Raw genomic sequence first — 18,141 nt, 5'->3', positions numbered from 1 at the left:
CACTAGTTATTTGTGTACATTATAAGCCCTCTACTAAATTCAAAGAAAGCACTTTGAGGGTAGAAGTTGTCTTACTGAATCTGTGTTTTCCTAATGATAGCATAGATTTTTACTCATAGTAGGTGCTTCCTAAATGTTTATTGGAAGGAATTATACACCTTTAGGATATCATGTCACCACTTTTGGGCAGTGTGGTGGCCCAGTAGATAATATTTTGTATCTGGCATCAGGAAGACCTGAGTTCAAATCCAGCCACAGATATTTGCTATTTTTGTGACTTTAGGCAAGGCACTTAGTATCTACATTTTCCTCATTCCATAAAATGTGGGTCATTATAGTTCTTACCTTTTAGGGTTGTTGTGAGGATATTTATAAAGTGCTTTGCAAATTCCAAGGCACTACACAGTCACTAGTTTGTTATTTTTATTGTCATTGTTAATATTAATGCCAGAATCTCCTTCCTGTATATTAAGTGGATGCACGGCTGGATGGTAGTAGTGAAAAGACAGATTGTCTTTTCCTAAGAGTAAAGGTCCACATTTTATCAGATTTGTAGAAGTCATGAAGATGTGAGGAAGAGGAAGATCCAATAACATTTTTACTGGTTAACATGATAGAATATATTAAATGGGTGTAATAGAAATATATTTAATAGGAAACCATGTAAGTCTCTGTATTTAGCTATTTTTAAAAAAAAATTAGCTTTACAAATAGAAGTTGTTGGGAGATAAATCTAGACAGCAGTTTCCTTGAAAAAGATAGGAGAAATTTAGTTGAATGAAAGCTCAATTTGAGTTGGAAGTGTAAAATGGCAACAAAAATAGCTACTGTGAGCCTCGGCCATTTTAAGAAAGGTTTAATAGCCAGAGTGAGGGATTTTGCATCAGAATTTCAGTCTCAGCTTTGGAAAGGATCTCAGTAGCTGTCTTGTCCAGTTCTTACCTTAACAACAAGACTCTCTATCACATTTCTAACATGTCAGTCAATGTTTGATTGAAGCTCTTAAGTGAAGATGGAACCTTCTGTCTCTTGACTCAGCCTATCCAATGCTGGATTGTTTTAATTGTGGGAACATTGTCTTTACAGAAAATCTGAAATTGTATTTCTGTAGTGTACATCTTTTGCTTATTTCTAATCCTCCAGAACCAAGCAGAAAAGTTTAAAATTTCTCTTCCACATTGTAGTTGCCCAAGTACCAGAGGAATCATTTACCACAATCTTCAGTTCTTTCATCTTTGTGTTGATTGATTCTCCTTTGATCCCTTTCAGTTTGTTAGGGTCCTTCCTGAATTGTACCCAGAACTTAATCCAGCACTTCAAAAGTGGTCAGATTGGGGCAGGCAATGGTCATATTCTCTTTGCTTATTCTCAGTACTATGCCCAAATTACATTATTTTTGGGACCGGTTGTTTTACACAATTGAATTTTTTTCAAGACAGTTATTTTTTTTAAAATTAATTAATTATTATTATTTTTTGCCACTACATGAGAGAATTCAATATGAAATAATAAATTTTCATTTAAAAAAAACCTATATAATCAACACATTGTTTTCTTTTTCTTTTTTTTTAATCTCTCATTCTTCTTATATAATTGGCCTTTCTTTTCTTTTCTTTTTTTTTTTTTTAATAACTTTTTATTGATAGAAAGCATGCCAGGGTAATTTTTTACAGCATTATCCCTTGCATTCACTTCTGTTCCGATTTTTCCCCTCCCTCTATCCCTTCCCCCAGATGGCAAGCAGTCCTTTACATGTTGAATGGGTTGCAGTATATCCTAGATACAATATATGTGTGCAGAGCCGAACAGTTTTCTTGTTGCACAGGGAGAATTGAATTCAGAAGGTATAAATAACCCGGGAAGAAAAACAAAAATGCAAGCAGTTTATGTTCATTTCCCAGTGTTCTTTCTCTGGGTGTAGCTGCTTCTGTCCATCTTTGATCAATTAAGGCTCTCTTTGTCGAAGAGATCCACTTCCATCAGAATACATCCTCAAACAGTATCGTTGTTGAAGTATATAATGATCTCCTGGTTCTGCTCATTTACTCAGCATCAGTTCATGTAAGTCTCGCCAGTCCTCTCTGTATTCATCCTGCTGGTCATTCCTTACAGAACAATAATATTCCATAACATTCATATACCACAATTTACTCAACCATTCTCCAATTGATGGAAACACATTGTTTTCAAAGCTGTTTAGCTTTTCTTTGCCTCCTCGTAAATTATCTTTTGTTTTCTAATTAATTTTTTCTCCTCCCTTTCCCCAAAGAAGGCTACAATTAAGCACACCCACATATACATATAAAATCATAACTTTCTGTATTTGTGTTTATCAGTTCTTCCTCTGGAGGTGAATGCTGTCCTTGTGACTTGACTCTTTCTGCACTGTTGTTTCTGTACTTGTAAACTTGGAATGATTCTACTCATGTCTTAATTGAATTTCTGGAAGACTTCTTAATAGACTTTTATTTTTACAAAAATGAATATATATCCCTCTCTCCTTTACTTCCTCCCTTCCCTAAGGTAGCAAGCAGTCTGATATAGGTTACACATGCAATTATTCCAAACATTTCCATATTTGTCATGTTGTGAAAGAAAAATCAGAATAAAAGGGAAAAACCATGAGAAAGAAAAAGCAAACAAAAAAATGTGAAAATAGTATGTTTCAATCTTCATTCAGTCTCCATGGTTCTCTCTCTGGATGTTGATAGCATTTTACATCCCAAGTCTGTTGGAATGAACTTGAATCATTGTATTGCTGAGAAGAGTTAAGTCTGTCATAGTTGATCATCACACAGTCTTGCTATTACTATGTATATCTTTTAAGTTTTGCTCATTTCACTCAGCATCAGTTCATGTAAGTCTCTCCAGGCCTCTCTGAAATCATCCTGCTGGTTGTTTCTTATAGAATGATAATATTCCATTACATCATATACCATAATTTACTCAGCCATTCCCCAGTTGATGGGCATCTACTTAATTTCCAATTCCTTGCCACCACAAAAAAGAGCTACTGCATACAATTTTGCACTTATGCGTCATTTTCCTTCTTTTATTTTCTCTTTGGGATACAGACCCAGTAGTGACACTGCTGGAACAAAGTATATGCACAGTTTGATAGTCCTTTGAGCATAGTTCCAAATTGCTCTCCAAAATGGCTGGATATCAAAAGTGCCTTAGTGTTCCCTTATCCCCTTTCATTTATCATTATCTTTTCCTTTCATCTTAGCCAATCTGACAGATGTGAGGTAGTATCTGAAAGTTGTTTTAATTTGCACTTTTCTATTCAATAGTGATTTAGAGTATTTTTTCATATGACTATAAATTGCTTTAATTTCTTTATTTGAAAATTGTCCACATATCTTTTGCCCTTTTTTCAGCTGGGGAATGACTTATATTTTTATAAATTTGACTCAGTTCTCTATAGTTTTAAAATGAGTCCTTTATCAGAAATGCTGCCTGTAAAAATTGTTTCTTAGCTTTATACTTCCCTTATGATCTTGGTTGAATTGGTTTTGTTTGTGCCCAAACTTTTTAATTTAATGTAATTAAAGGTATTCATTTTCCGTTTCATAATGTTCTCTTGTTCTTCTTTAAGTTCTGTGAATATATAGCTTTAGGTAACCTGCGAATATGTCATTTTAATTTAATCTTTACAATAAATTATAAAAAAGAAACATTTACATAATTAAAATGCATTCACATGCATTTTTGTTCTGTAAAAAAGTTGGTAAGGGGCCTGGTTTTCAAAATTGCCCCAAAGAACATTACAGATTGTGGAGCAAAAACACTTAAATTTGTGCCTAGTTATCAAGAAGGTCTCTTAGGGAATTTAAAGCTCATTAGTAACATCTTCTCCTTGGCCTGCTTTTATTTAAGGTTGCAGCTGCTCCGTGGTGGTTGCCTGTTAAAGGAGCTAATTGGAGACATCCAGAAGGCCCGGATTCTACTATTCTGCACAGGTAAGTTAGGCTCTGTTTCCCACAAATGAATCCTTCTTTCTAGTTTTGCAGACTTCTTGGTTCTGCTTTTTTATAGAATGAATTCAAAATCTTCAGATGAGCTCCCCAGAATTTGGCCACTCATGGAATTTATTTCAAATTTTGTTTTAAAATAAATTTTGTTCCCATTTCATACCATGGCTCTTTTCATATTTCATTTATAGTGGGCTTTTAAAGCTTTTATGAAATGTGACATTATTTAAATTTTTTTTATAATAGCCTTTTATTTTCAAAATACATACAAAGATAGTTTTCAGCATTCACCTCTGCAAAACTCTTGTGTTTCAAATTTTTCTCCCTCCCTTACCTCCCTCCCCCAAACAGCAAGCAATCCCATATAGGTTAAACATGTGCGATTCTTTTAAATATGTGTTCACATTATCATGCTGCACACAACACACAAAAAATCAGATCAAAAAGGAAAAAAATGAGAAACAAAAAAGTAAGCAAACAACAACAAAAAAGGTGAAATACTCTGTTTCGATCCACATTCAGTCCTCATAGTTTTCTCCCTGGGTGTAGATGGCACTCTCCATGCCAATTACTTTGAATCACCTCACTGTTGATAAGAGCCAAGTCTGTCACAGTTGATCATCACATAATCTTGTTTTTGCTGTGTACAATGTTCTCCTGGTTCTATTCATTTCACTTAGTGTCAGTTCATGTAAATCTCTCCAGACCTCTCTGAAATCATCCTGCTGATTTTTTCTCCCTCCCCTTCTCTTCCCCCATTTCTTCTTCCCCTCCCTTCTCCCCCTCCCCCTTCCCCTCTCTTTCTCCTTTTCCCTCTCCCTCTCCCTCTCCTTCTTCCTCTCCCTTTCCTCTAAGTGACAATCAGGAAATATTAAGTGTCTGAGGCCAGATTTGAGTGACATCCTCCTGACTTCAAGGCTGATGGTCTATCCACTATGCCAACTAACTGTCTCTGGTGGTTGTTTCTTATACAACAATAATATTCCATAACATTCATATACAATAACTTATTTAGACATTCAGTTTCCAGTTTCTTGCCACTACAAAAAGGGCTTCCACAAACATTTTTGCATATGGGGTCATTTTCCCTTTAAGATCTCTTTAAGGATAGAGAGACTGCTAGATCAAATGATATGTAGTTTGTTAGTCCTTTGGGAATAATTCCAAATTGCTCTCCAAAAGGGTTGGATCAGTTGTGACATTACTATTAAACAGGAATGTTAAGTTTGTGAATTGTTTACTAATATCAGTGTTTACTTATATCAATAATAATTCTGTCTTGCCAAATGGTTAGTTTTTGAAGCTATGTGCTTTAGGGTTAAGGATTTAAATTATTTCCCAATTTGGATTGGCATAATTTTTTATTATTATAGTTTTTTATTTACAAGATATATGTATGGGTAATTTTTCAGCATTGACAATTGCAAAACCTTTTGTTCCAACTTTTTCCCTCCTTCCCTCCACCCCTTCCCCCATATGGCAGGTTGACCAATACATGTTAAATATGTTAAAATATAAGTTAAATACAATATATGTATATATGTCCAAACAGTTATTTTGCTGCACAAAAAGAATCGGACTTTGAAATATTGTACAATTAGCCTGTGAAGGAAATCAAAAGTGCAGGTGGGCAAAAATATAGGGATTGGGAAGTCTATGTAGTGGTTCATAGTCCCAGAGTTCTTTCACTGGGCGCAGCTAGTTCAGTTCATTACTGTTCCATTGGAACTGATTTGGTTCATCTCATTGCTGAAGAGGGCCATGTCCATCAGAATTGATCATCATATAGTATTGTTGTTGAAATATATGATGATTTCCTGGTCCTGCTCATTTCACTCAGCATCAGTTCATGTAAGTCTCTCCGGCCTTTTCTGAAATCATCCTGCTGGTCGTTTCTTACAGAACAATAATATTCCATAATATTTATATACCACAATTTATTTAATCATTCTCCAATTGATGGTCGTCCACTCAGTTTCCAGTTTCTGGCCACTACAAACAGGGCTGCCACAAACATTCCTGCACATACAGGTCCCTTTCCCTTCTTTAAAATCTCTTTGGGATATAAGCCCAGTAGCAGCACTACTGGATCAAAGAGTATGCACAGCTTGATAGCTGAGCATAGTTTCAAATCGCTCTCCAGAATGGCTGGATGTATTCACTATTCCACCAGCAATGTATCAGTGTCCCAGTTTTCCCACATCCCCTCCAACATTCCACATTATCTTTCCCTGTTATTCTAGGGATTGGCATACTTTTAAAAATAATCCCTAAAGTGCCACAGTAACATCCTCTGAGTGGTGAATCACAAAGCAACAAGTTGATCAAGTCTCTAAAGTGCTGGCAAAGTAATTATCTGCTATTCTGAATGGACCTGATTCTGACTAACAAAAAGGAATTGGTTACTAAATTTAGAAGTAATGGGAATCTTGGTGGGGAAACTAGTACATCTCAGGATTCTTGATAGAGAAGGAAATTACAGTTTTCTGATGTACACTATAAATTTTTAGGAAAGCAGATTTCAAAAAGATTCAGAGAAAGAGGATATAGAATCTCATAGAATAAAAATCCAGAAGGGAGAAGTCAATCCAAGAGAAGGAGAACTTTGAAATTAGTCAACAAACTGAGCCATTTTTAAAACAATTTAGAACTATGCCCAATGGACTATAAAACCATGCAATGACCCAGCAATACCACTAGTAGATCTGTATTCCAAAAGAGAAAAAACAAAAGGACCTATAAATACAAAAATGCAAATCAGATCTTTTCTGGGGACAAAGAATTATAAATTGAGAGGATATTCATCTATTGAGGAATAGTGTTTTGTTAATGTGATTATGGTGGAATACTATTGTACTATTAGAAAGGATGAGCAGGATGCTCTCAGAAAAACCCACAAAGACTTCTATGAGCTGATGCAAAATGAAATGTTCTGTGAGGAAAGTAATAGTCTAAGATGATCAGCTGTAAATAATTTAGCAATTCTAAGAATACACTGATTCAAGACAGTTGTGAAGTATATATGATGAAAAATGCTACCTATTCCCAGAGAAAAAAATGATGGTTTCTGAATATAGATTGAAGCATTCTTTTTTGTGTGTGTGTGTGTGTGTGTGTGTGTGTGTGTGTGTGTGTGTGTTTTCTTTCACAATATGACTATTATAGAAATGTTTTGCATGACTACACATGTATAACTTATATAGAATTGCTTGCCTGCTCAATGAGGGGAGGAAAGAAAGAAAGGAAGAGAAATGATTTTAGAAATGAATGTTAAAAATTGTTTTTTACATGTAACTGGGGAAAAATAAAATACTAAATAAATTTTTAAAAAGAAATTGATCAACAGGTCCTTATTAAGCATACTTACGTGCCAGGAACTGTACCAGGAATATACATATAATGAATTTTTTCAAAATATTCATATTTTAATGGCATAAACACAGAGGATGTCTAAGTACATCCAGCATAAATATAAAGAAAACAAATGTAAATGAATACATAGTGATTAAATATAAGGGAGTGTGAAAAAGAGGATGTACAGTTGAAGGGATTAGGAAAAGCTTCTTGTCCATGGTAGCACTTGATCTGCATCTTGAAGGGAGAGAGGGATTCTGTGGGATTGCGCTGAGGAGGGAGAACAAAACAAGTGTTAGAGATACCCAGTGTAATGATATGGACATAGAAGGTCAAGTGTTGTGGGAAGAATGAAGAAGAAGCCAAATTTGGTTCAGTTGGAGAGGGGAATAATTCCAGTGAGACTGGGGCAAGGTCATAAGGGAGTTTAAAATCAAACCAGAGCAGTTTATGTTTGATTTCTAGGGAAAAGGAAGTCACTGGAGTTTTTTGAGTAGAAGAGTGATGTGGTTAGAATGACACTTCAGGATAATCACTTTGGTGGCAGCCTAAAAAGAACTTTAAAATGGCAGAGTTGAGGCAAGGAGACCAATGAAGGGACCATTGTAACCAAGTGGCTGAGAGATGATAAGAGCTTGAACAAGAGAAGGGGCCATTTGTGAAAGTTGTGGAAGTATGAACAAAATTCAGCAACTGATTGGTTAGATGGGGTGAAAGAGTTCAGAATCAGGGGTAACAACCAAGGTTATCAGTGTAGGGGACTGAAAGAATGGACTTTGGACAGAAATAGGGGGATTCATTAGGAGGAGGGTGTGGGGAAAAGACAATTCTGTTTTGAATGTGCTGAGTTTGAGATGTCTCTGAGACAGAGTTTGAAATGTCCATCAGGTAGTTGGTGATGATTTTATTTCAGGAGACACAAAAAGAAAAAGCAATGGTCTGATCGATATGGAGGCAAAAAGAACCCATCAGTTTAGTTTGGGGAAAAAAAGGCATTTACAGAAGAAACAATAATACTGACTATCAGTTAAAAAGAGAGGACTGCTTAAGTAAGAATAGTGTTAGGGTGATTGAAACTTAGAATGAGCTTATGTTACTGATAAATGCTAAAAAAAAGAATAACGATTATGTTAGTAACTAACGAGAAGGAAGGATCAAAGAAGGCTCATAATTGCCTGTTGAGAGGGAATGGACAAGAAGAGAAAAAAGGACACAATTTGAATTTTGATTTTTTCCCCCCTTGTCATGGTGAATAATCTTTAAACTGGAAAGAACAGAGCAAAAATGATGAATAGGTTAATATTCAGAATAAGGAGAAAGTAAGGGCATATGTACTTTCACAGAGTTTCAGGCATCAACCTTGATTAAATTTAATTTTTAGGTAGTAAGTAACTGGTCTATAGGCTTGCTAAGCCACTGTCAGTGATCTTTGAAAGATCATGGAGAATGAGTGCTGTCAAATGTCCTCCAGATTTTTGCAGAAGGTAAGAGAATAGAATGTGAACAGTATAGACCATTGAGTTTGACTTTGATTGCTGACAAAATTCTAGAACATCTCCTTAAAGTAATAGCTTATGAATTCTTCACAATGAAATAGTGACCACAAAAAGCCAATGTGTCTTTATCAAGAGCAGGTTATGCCAAACAGATTTGCCCCCTTTTCATTTTTAATAGGATTATTGGTCTGGGATTGTTCTCTAAATGACCAAACCCAAAGAACAACCATTACTGGTTTAATAGAAAAAGCACTAAACTTTGAGTATGTCCTTAGATAAGTAACTTAAATTTTCTGAGCCCCAGGTTCCCCATTTGTAAAAGTAGTGCTTATAATACCTAATTTATCAGTTATCAGAGGAGATTAATATATGTAAAGTGCTTTCCTTTTAAAATGTTTTTAATTTTTAGAATGTATGTTGTTTGTTTTTACATTACTTATGATTATTAGTGCTTCCTCTCTCCCTCCACTTCTTAGGAAACTCCCTTATAACACAGACAAAAAAAAAAAAAAGGAAAAACTAGCTTAGCAAGACTAGTTAAAACATTGAAAACTATTTTAGTGTACATGGGGTATAAAGTGCTTTTCAAACATTGAAGCATTCTCTAAATATTTATAAATGTGTTGTTATTAATAGGTCGATGCCAGTGTGGAAGGTTGCATTTAATAAAGTGCCCTGTGGATATGTCTTTGTCCCTGAATTCTCTTAGGTGTTTTGCAGAGATGGGGACAAAGTGGTATAGATGCATACTTTAGTGATTTGGCAGAGATTAGCTAACACAAGATATCAGGCAATCAGAGTCTGGAAGTAGCTAAGCAGTCTAGAATGTTGGTCCAAATCAAATGGAAGGAAACTGATTAGGGACAAATATAAAATCTTAAACTCTACTTCAAAAGGTCCAGTTATACAGGTATAAGATGGGCAAGATAGGTGAAGCCTGCAAAATATCTGGTGGGTGGAGTTAGAATTGTGAAAGTTCAGTGTGAGTCACTAGTGTAATATGGCAGACACTCAAGGTATCCCAGTCTTTGACCCCATTTATAAAGGCAGAGTGTCCAGAGGGAAAGGTGGTAATCTGGTTAGTCAGTGAACATTTATTAAGTGCCTCCTGTGTGCCGGGCCCTTGCTAAGGGCTAGATTCACAGGAGTTCAAAGACAATTCCTGCCCTTAGGGAGCTCACAGTTCAATAAAAGAGACAACATGCAAGCAAAATATGTATCCACAAGCTGTACATAGGATAAATGGAAAATAATTATTAGAAGGAAGTAAAGAGAATTAAGAGGGGAAAAACTCCTTTTGGGGGATTAGGAAAAACTATTGGGAAGATGGAATTTTAGTTGGGACTTAAAGGAAGCCATTAGATGAAGATGAAGAATGAATGCTATTTTTGTTTTTCTTCCCAGGTTATTTTTACCTTTCTAAATCCGATTTTTCTTGTGCAATAAGAGAACTGTATGGATGTGTACGCATATCTTGTATTTAAGATATACTTTCACATGTTTAACATATATGAGACTGCCTGCCATCTAGGGGAGGGAGTGGAGGGAGGGAAGGGAAAAGTTGGAACAGAAATGAGTACAAGGGACAATGTTGTAAAAATTACTCTGGCATATGTTCTGTCAATAAAAAGATATTAAAAAAAAAAAAAAGAATCAATGCTAGGACAGCCAGTAAAAACGTCTGGAGCTGAGAGATAGAGCTTCTTGTTCCTAGAATATCCCGGAGGTCGGTGTCCCTGCAAGTAAGGTCTGGAAAGGTAGGAGGCTCTGTAGGAGGTGGTGAGGGTGTGCACCAAGGTGACAAAGGTGAGAAGGAAGGACCTGAGGTCGAGGCTTGGCTGGATCAAGGTGGGGAGAAGAGGAGGGAGGAGTTAGTGCAAGGGAAGTGGTCTGAGACAGAACTGAGGGGTCAGGGATGGAGGTCCCCTTGGAGATGAAGAACAGGATTTTGTAAGGGAGAGGAGAGGGAGAGAGGTGAAGGGCAAACGTTTACATTATAGTAAGAAGAGGTGGGTGGCAGTAAGATTGGCAGTATGACCATGTTTATGTGTGGCCGACGGTGGCGTGGAGGAATAGCTCTTAAGAAGTGAATAGTTTATGATCTTGCTGTATTTCACCAGTCTATAGCAGACTATAGCAGAGTATTGTGTTCTTTTCTCAGGACCATTGTTTAGTAAGAAGGGCATTGCAAAATAGGAAATCAGTCATAATTTTGCAATGCCTTGAGATCATGCCATAAGAGTGACAATTTGAAGACATTGGGGATATTTCATGTAGAGGCAAGAAGTCTTGGGCCGGCCAGGAGAGCACGATAGCTGTCTTCACCTATTTTATTGACTGTTGAGTGAAAAAGAGATGAAAATTGTTCTGCTTAACTAAAGGAGGCAGGACTAGGAACAGTGCGTAGAAATTCTTGAGAGGCATATTTTGGCTTGAGATGGAAAAAAAAATTCTTTTAATAGAACTACTCAATCTGTATCTCAGAAGATAAAAAACAAAAAGGAAAAGTACCTACATGTACAACATATTCATAACAGTTCTTTTAGTGGTGGCAAAAAATTGGAAATTGAGGGCATGTTCATCAATTGGGGAATGGCTGACCAAGTAGTACATGATAATGATGAAATATTTTTGTGCTATATGAAATGATGTGTAGGATGCTCTCAGAAACCTGGAATGATTTACATGAACTTATGAAAAGAGAGATAAGGAGAACAAAGAGAACATTGTATACAGTCACAACAATTGTGTGGGATGATCAACTTTGGATGACTTCTGCAGTACAGTGATCCAAGATGGTTCTGAAGGACTTATGATGAAAAATGCTATTCACCTCCAGAGACAGAACTGATGGAATTTGAATGCAGATTAAAGCATACTTTTTCTTTACTTCTTTTACTTTTTTTTTTTTTTTTCCCCTGAGCAATTGGGATTAAGTGACTTGCCCAGGATCACACAGTTAGGAAATGTTAAGTGTCTGAGGCCGGATTTGAGCTCAGGTCCTCCTGACTTCAGGGCTGGTGCTCTATCCACTGTGCCACCTAGCTGCCTCACTTCCTTTACTTTTTAATTTTTTTTCCCTTTCAAATTTAGATTGATTCATTTATTTAGATCTGTGTTTTCTTTCACAACTTGACTAACATAGAAATATGTTTTGCATGACTACACATATATGATCTTTCTCAAATGGTTTGTCTTCTCAGTGAAGGGTCAGCTGAGGGAAGAAAGAAGAGAATTTGGAACTCAAAAAATTTTTTTTAAAGAATATAAAAAAAGGGGCAGCTAGATGGCACAGTGGATAGAGCACAGGAGTCAGGAGGGTCTGAGTTCAAATCTGCTCTGCTCTGTGACACTGAACAAGTCATTTAAATCTAATTGTCTCTCATAGAACAAAAAAAAGCAAAAAAAAAAAAAAGAATATAAAAATGTTTTTTTTCCATGTTTTTTACATGAAATTGGGGAAAAAATAAAATATTATAATGTTTTAAAAAGTAGTTTGTTCTAGGAACTGGGGAATACTCCTTAGCTGGAGACTTTTAAGAATAGACATTAAGTTAGGGTTGTTGTAGAGAAATATTTGCTTCTGTTATAGGGTTGAACTAGATAAAATTCCTTTCAGGGTTGAGATTCTAAGATTCTGTAATTTTGGGGGTAAAGCAGAAAACAAGATATGATGTTGCTTGGCAGTTGAGTACATATGAACCTTGGATTAATATCTGGACATGTCTGTTTAATCCATGTGGTAATACTGTTGGAATGATGGGGCTTTTTAAATAAAATGAGTCTCACTGACCGTTAATTTTCTTTGCATTCTTATTTGTGTCATTTTTCTCTTGTCACTAATCAGACAGGATCACCCAGTTCTTCACGTCTCCTGGAATGATGCGGTTGCGTACTGCACTTGGGCTGGAAAACGCTTACCCACAGAAGCCGAATGGGAATATAGCTGCAGAGGGGGCCTTGAGAATAGGTACTTGTGGAGAATAAACCTTACTAAACCTTTTTTTTTTTTAATGCTTAGGAAATCTTTCTTTTCTTTTCTTTTTTTTTTGAGATCTCTCAGTGATCATATTCATTTTTAAAAATCTTTTCTTCATTTTCTTTTCTCATTGTATTTAATTCATTTCAGCAAAGTTAGTTGGGGGGCATATTGACAAATGGGTAACCAATCAGTACATTACCCAAAAGCAAAGAGCTGGCCAAACTCTTTCCCTGGTATTGTAAAATGAGTTATAAGCCTTCTGCTTTCCAAAGGGCAGAGGTTGTTGGGGAATGCTGGGGAATTAGAAAGACACTCATTGCTCTTTACATTTCCTTGGCAGGCTCTCTCCCTGTAAGCATTTTCCTATTTTTAGGCATCTTCTAAAACTAATACATATTTCTATGTTGCTAAAACTTGGAGTGCATTGATGCCTGTGTTAAATCTTCTAGGAAAAGGCTCCTTAAAATAGTGAAATATTTCTAAAGAAATCCCAGTGTAGTGTTGCGTGACCAGGCTACCATATAAGTACATGGTGTGGCCCCTAAGAGTGCCTCTATTTCAGTCCTTGTGAACGATCCAGTGGGCGATAGAGGGAGCAGTGAGCTTCACGGGGTCTGGTTCTGCAGACGTGCCCCATTAATGGCACTTGGCCCGGCCGCTGTAGCCATGTCTTTTCTTTTGGGGGGAGGGAAGGGGTTTACATTCTTCCCTCTCCTGGATTCCAGTCCAAAGGCCTGAGCACACTTGACAGGCTCTGCTCCTGTCTCTTCTGACAGACTTTACCCCTGGGGCAACAAGTTGCAGCCAAGAGGTCAACATTATGCCAACCTTTGGCAGGGAGAGTTCCCTGTGAGCAACACTGGAGAAGACGGCTACCGAGGAACGGCGCCTGTGAGTATTAGGGCTGGCTAGAGACAGAAGACCCCCTGTCTGCTCTGCTCCCTTGGCAGTAATGCTGCCCACGTGGCCTGAGCTGCAGGTGATCAAATGTTTAAATGAAATGATGTGGGAAGCTCCTTATTTAATGTCCTGGAGAGAAACTCACAGTTGGGAGTGAGTACTTTGGGAAGCTGCTAGCTTATTTTCTTAAGTTGTCTTTTAAAAAAATATTCTTTATTTCTGCCTCAAGAAATAAAGGCAAAGAAGATAACTCACTTTTAGATGTCAAAGGAAAAGACAGGGAAGTGGTTTTGCATTTATTTTTAAGATGCTGAATGACACTAAGTGATTTTTTTAATGGTAGAATGCTATGAAAATACTTGAGGATGTTAGTTACTAGAAAATAAAGCTTCATGTCATGGTTTATTTTATAAACTTTTTTTCTCCCCCTGAGGCAATTGGGGTTAAGTGACCTGCCCAGGGTTACACAGCTAGGAAGTGTTAAGTGTCTGAGGCCAGATTTGAACTCAGGTCCTCCTGACTTCAGGGCTGTGCCACCTAGCTCCCCCGCTTTATACATTTCTTAAAGACCTATTGGCAGCAGGACAGAGTAGAAAATGGGTTGACCTTAGAGTTGGGAGTTTAGATTCTCTCTCTGGCAAGTATAACCTGTATGACTCCCAAACAAGTGCCTTAACTCCACGGGGAGCCGGGCTGCCACCAGATGAGATGCCGATGTGGAGCTACGGAGGGACTTTCCCCACTTAGTGGGATCATTTGTCTATCCTCTTTGGTACCCAAACATTATGCAAACATTATGCATAATGAGCCTTTTTGTTTCGGGTAAGTTTATAGTACGAGATTTCTTGTCTGGGGCAGCTTGGGAGTATAGTGGGTAGAGAATTGGGCTTGGAATCAGAAAGACCCGAGATCAAATACAGCTTCAGACATTTACTAGTCCTTAGCTAAATCACTTTCCCTCAGCCTGCCTCAGTTTCCTCAACTGTAAAATGGGAATAAAAGTATTTCCCTCCCAGGATTGTTGTGAAGATGAATTGAGATAGCTGCAAAGCGTTTGGCGCAGTGCCTGGTGCATAGTAGGTAGGAGCTATGTAAAGGCTAACTACGATGGTGATGTTCACAGTTCTTGCCCAGCTGTTCCAGTTGTGCACCAGACTCAGCTTGTTCAAAGCAGAACTCATTCTCTTTCTTGCCCAACCTGTTCATTCTCCTGACTTTCTTATTCTTAACATTTCTTGAATCTGTATTTGCCCTTCCCAGTGTCACCACTGTAATTCAGATCCTTGCTTCATCTGGCTGAACTGCCAGTCATCTCCTTGTTAGTCTCCTTCCTCCAGTCTTTTTGCCTTTTGGTCCATCTTATATGTTTGATGAGCCAGGAATCTTGAAACACAGTTCTGATTATGTCACTCTTTTATTAAAAAGTTTCATTGTTCATCTGTTTATTTTAATAAAATCTGTATTCCTAAACCCATAATTTGTAGAGGGCCGGAACTCTAGAGAAGTATACCTGAAACAAGAATACTTAAAACAAGGTGTTAACTCAGTGTGATTATGAGATAATGGTGCTCTAGTTTACATCTACTTAGTACTTAGCATGGTGATGTAATGGTTCTCTAGTTCACACATACTCAGTATGCTATAATGATGTAATTGAAATAGGGTATTTAAGGGCTGAGAGAACTGGGGACACAGTTAGTCAGTTAGAGTGAACAGACTGTGAAGGAGACAATAGAGACTTTAGACTCTATTCCTGACCATTCTTGTGGTGACTATCCTGCTGGGACCAAGGCCCATCTGGAGGACCTCCAAATAATAATTCAAGCCTATTAAGACTTGTCCAGGTTGTCTTTTTATTTTTATGTTCTATTTCTACTTGTCATCTGCTCTCATTCAACAGCTCCCAGACTTTTTGCTCTTAGGACTCCATTATACTTTTATTTTGTTTTTTGAGATTTTTTTTTTTTTTGGGTGAGGTAGTTGGGGTTAAGTGATATGTTCATGGTCATACAACTAGTAAGTATCAAATATCTGAATCTGGATTTGAACTCAGATCCTTCTGACCCTCCATTGTTATTGAGGACCCCTAAGAATTTTTGCTTGTATGCATTATATCTATCCATATTTACCATAATGGAAATTAGGATCTCTTAATGTTGTTATGAAAACAATTTTGACATCATGGATCTTGATAGGATAGAGGCGACCTCTGGACCACACTTTGAGAGCTGCTGCTCTGGCCCACTGGACTCCTGTTCTTTGTTTTCATCACATGCTTTTATTCATTTTCTTCCTTCCCCAGGAATATTTGGAGTCAAGAAAGTCCAAGATTTAGCCCTGTCTCTCTGAGGCTTGGTTTCATTGATTTTCCAAAGATCATAGTAATAATGGTTGAAAAAACTCTAGAGAGACCTCAGACAGCTATAAATATGTCAGCATCTCTTATCCTGCTTGTTCTTTCCTCATTCTTTCCCCCTAATTTGCCACTGTCAGCTTTACTTGTAGTTGTCAAGGCCTAGTTCCAAGGTGGTATCTTCCCTGAAGCCTTCCTTGATGCACAAATATGAAATGATTGTTAAATTCCATTCAAGAAGTGAGTGTATGTGATTATGTGTGTCCACATACACATACAAGGGCAACTAGGTGTTATAGTGGATAGAGCACTAGAAGACCTGAGTTCAAATCCTCCTTCAGATACTTACCAGCTGGGTGACTCTGGGCAAATTACTTAACCTTGTTTGTCTCAGTTTCCTCATCTGTTAAATAAGCTGGAAAAGGAAATGCAAAACCATCCCAGAACTATGTTGTTACTGAGATTAGAGGCAATTCACAGCCAAGTTTATTTTGTACAACCCTCTTCTGTTAGATGAAGTTTTATTTTATAATCAGTAATAAATTTTCCTGTTAGAAATAACTTAATTGCATTTTATACTACATAAGTATAAACTCTTTGTGGGTTTATAAATTTCCCTCGAGGGCCTCAAACTGGGAAAAAACATCTTTGTTTGCATTCATGTTTGTTGGCCAAATTGCATTTTGACTGATGAAAGGGATGTTAATTTTCACATATGAGAATCAGAGCTCTAATTTAATACCTTTTTTCAGCCAAATGGGTTTATGAAAACAGATTAAAATTTTAACAAATTGTTTACTTTGTATAGGTTACTGCCTTTCCTCCAAATGGGTATGGTCTGTACAACATAGTCGGGAATGCATGGGAGTGGACCTCAGATTGGTGGACTATTCATCATTCTGTTGATGCAACCCATGATCCTGTGAGTATCCCTTTTTGAAGATTTGCTTTTTGCTGCACTGGCTCTGTATACTTTAGTAATCTGCCTTCTCTGGGTATGTTTGACCATTTTTCTCTAGCACCAAGAAGATGTTCAGTTCAATTTAATGGCACTTGGTGGGACCTGTTATGGTTAAAGCCCTGAGCTAAGATCTCTGGGCTATATAAAGACTTGGTCCGCGTCCTTGAGGAGGTGAGAGTCCAATAAGAAAAAGACATAATGATTTTGTAGTGGAGCATGTGATGAGTATCATAAGAGATTAGTCATGTACTTTGGAACTTGAGGCTAGAATGATAGTATCTCTTGGATCGGGGGCAAGATCCATAACAGAGATCATTTGTTTCATAACAAATGCCATTTGGATAGGACTTTGGAGTTTGAGTAGAACTTTGGCAGGCAGATCTGTGGGGATGAGGCGTTCTGGGCCAAGAGGAGCACGTGAGCAAAGGTAGAAAGACACGGTATATTTGGGGAGCACTAAGTAATCTAGTTTGGCTGCACTAGAGAGTATGCTGAGTGGCAGTGTGGTAGAAAGGAGAGTGAGCTGACCTTGAATCCAACACAGATGAACTCTGTGACCCAGGGCAGAGTGGATCCTATGAGGGAGGGTCCTCCTTGGGAGCTCCTTGAAGTTGGGAAATCACAGATGGTCAATTCATTGTCACCAGAATAGTGACAGAGGTGAAGAATGGGAGGTGGTTCTGAAAAAATTGGGCCTTGTTGTAGAGAGGCTGAAATTTCAGACTGAATAATTTGGATTTTAGTCAAACCATAATATGAAGCCACTGGAAATTTTTGAACAGAAGCTTTTAGGCAAAGCAGATAGTAAACAGTTTTTAAGCACTTGCTCTTTGCCAGGCACTGTACTAAGTGCTAGGGGTACAAAGATAATAAAAAAGATAGGCCCTGCCCTCCAGGAGTTTATATTCTAGTGAGGGAAGATATACATAAAAGGGTGCTGAGAAGAGGTGAGGTGGGGGGGGGGGCGGAAAAGGTTCTGTGTGGGGCCCTGTTAGTGAAGACCTGAGGCCCTTCCCAACATGGCGGCAGTAGGAGGAGCTCACCAACGGGAGACTGGGGTGAGTGAGATATTACTGGATGAGAAAGAAGACTGTAGGGCTCAATGGGAGTTCTTGGCTGGG

At 37.6% G+C, this 18,141-nt stretch overlaps 1 protein-coding gene across 2 annotated transcripts in view; it reads left to right on the top strand.

Annotated features, from left to right (window-relative positions):
* The window catches only part of SUMF1 (sulfatase modifying factor 1), a 100,291-nt gene that overhangs the window by 43,930 nt on the left and 38,220 nt on the right, over window positions 1–18,141 (top strand). For both annotated transcript variants that reach the window (XM_051981154.1, XM_051981146.1), the window contains 4 exons: window positions 3,880–3,962; window positions 12,672–12,794; window positions 13,583–13,697; window positions 16,868–16,981. In XM_051981154.1, the coding sequence (XP_051837114.1) occupies window positions 3,880–3,962; window positions 12,672–12,794; window positions 13,583–13,697; window positions 16,868–16,981 (435 nt within the window). The remainder of the gene's footprint in view (window positions 1–3,879; window positions 3,963–12,671; window positions 12,795–13,582; window positions 13,698–16,867; window positions 16,982–18,141) is intronic.

Source organism: Antechinus flavipes, chromosome 1 (assembly GCF_016432865.1).
Source record: "Antechinus flavipes isolate AdamAnt ecotype Samford, QLD, Australia chromosome 1, AdamAnt_v2, whole genome shotgun sequence".
Classification (NCBI taxonomy): domain Eukaryota; kingdom Metazoa; phylum Chordata; class Mammalia; order Dasyuromorphia; family Dasyuridae; genus Antechinus; species Antechinus flavipes.
This window is presented reverse-complemented; position numbering and strand designations above follow the sequence as displayed.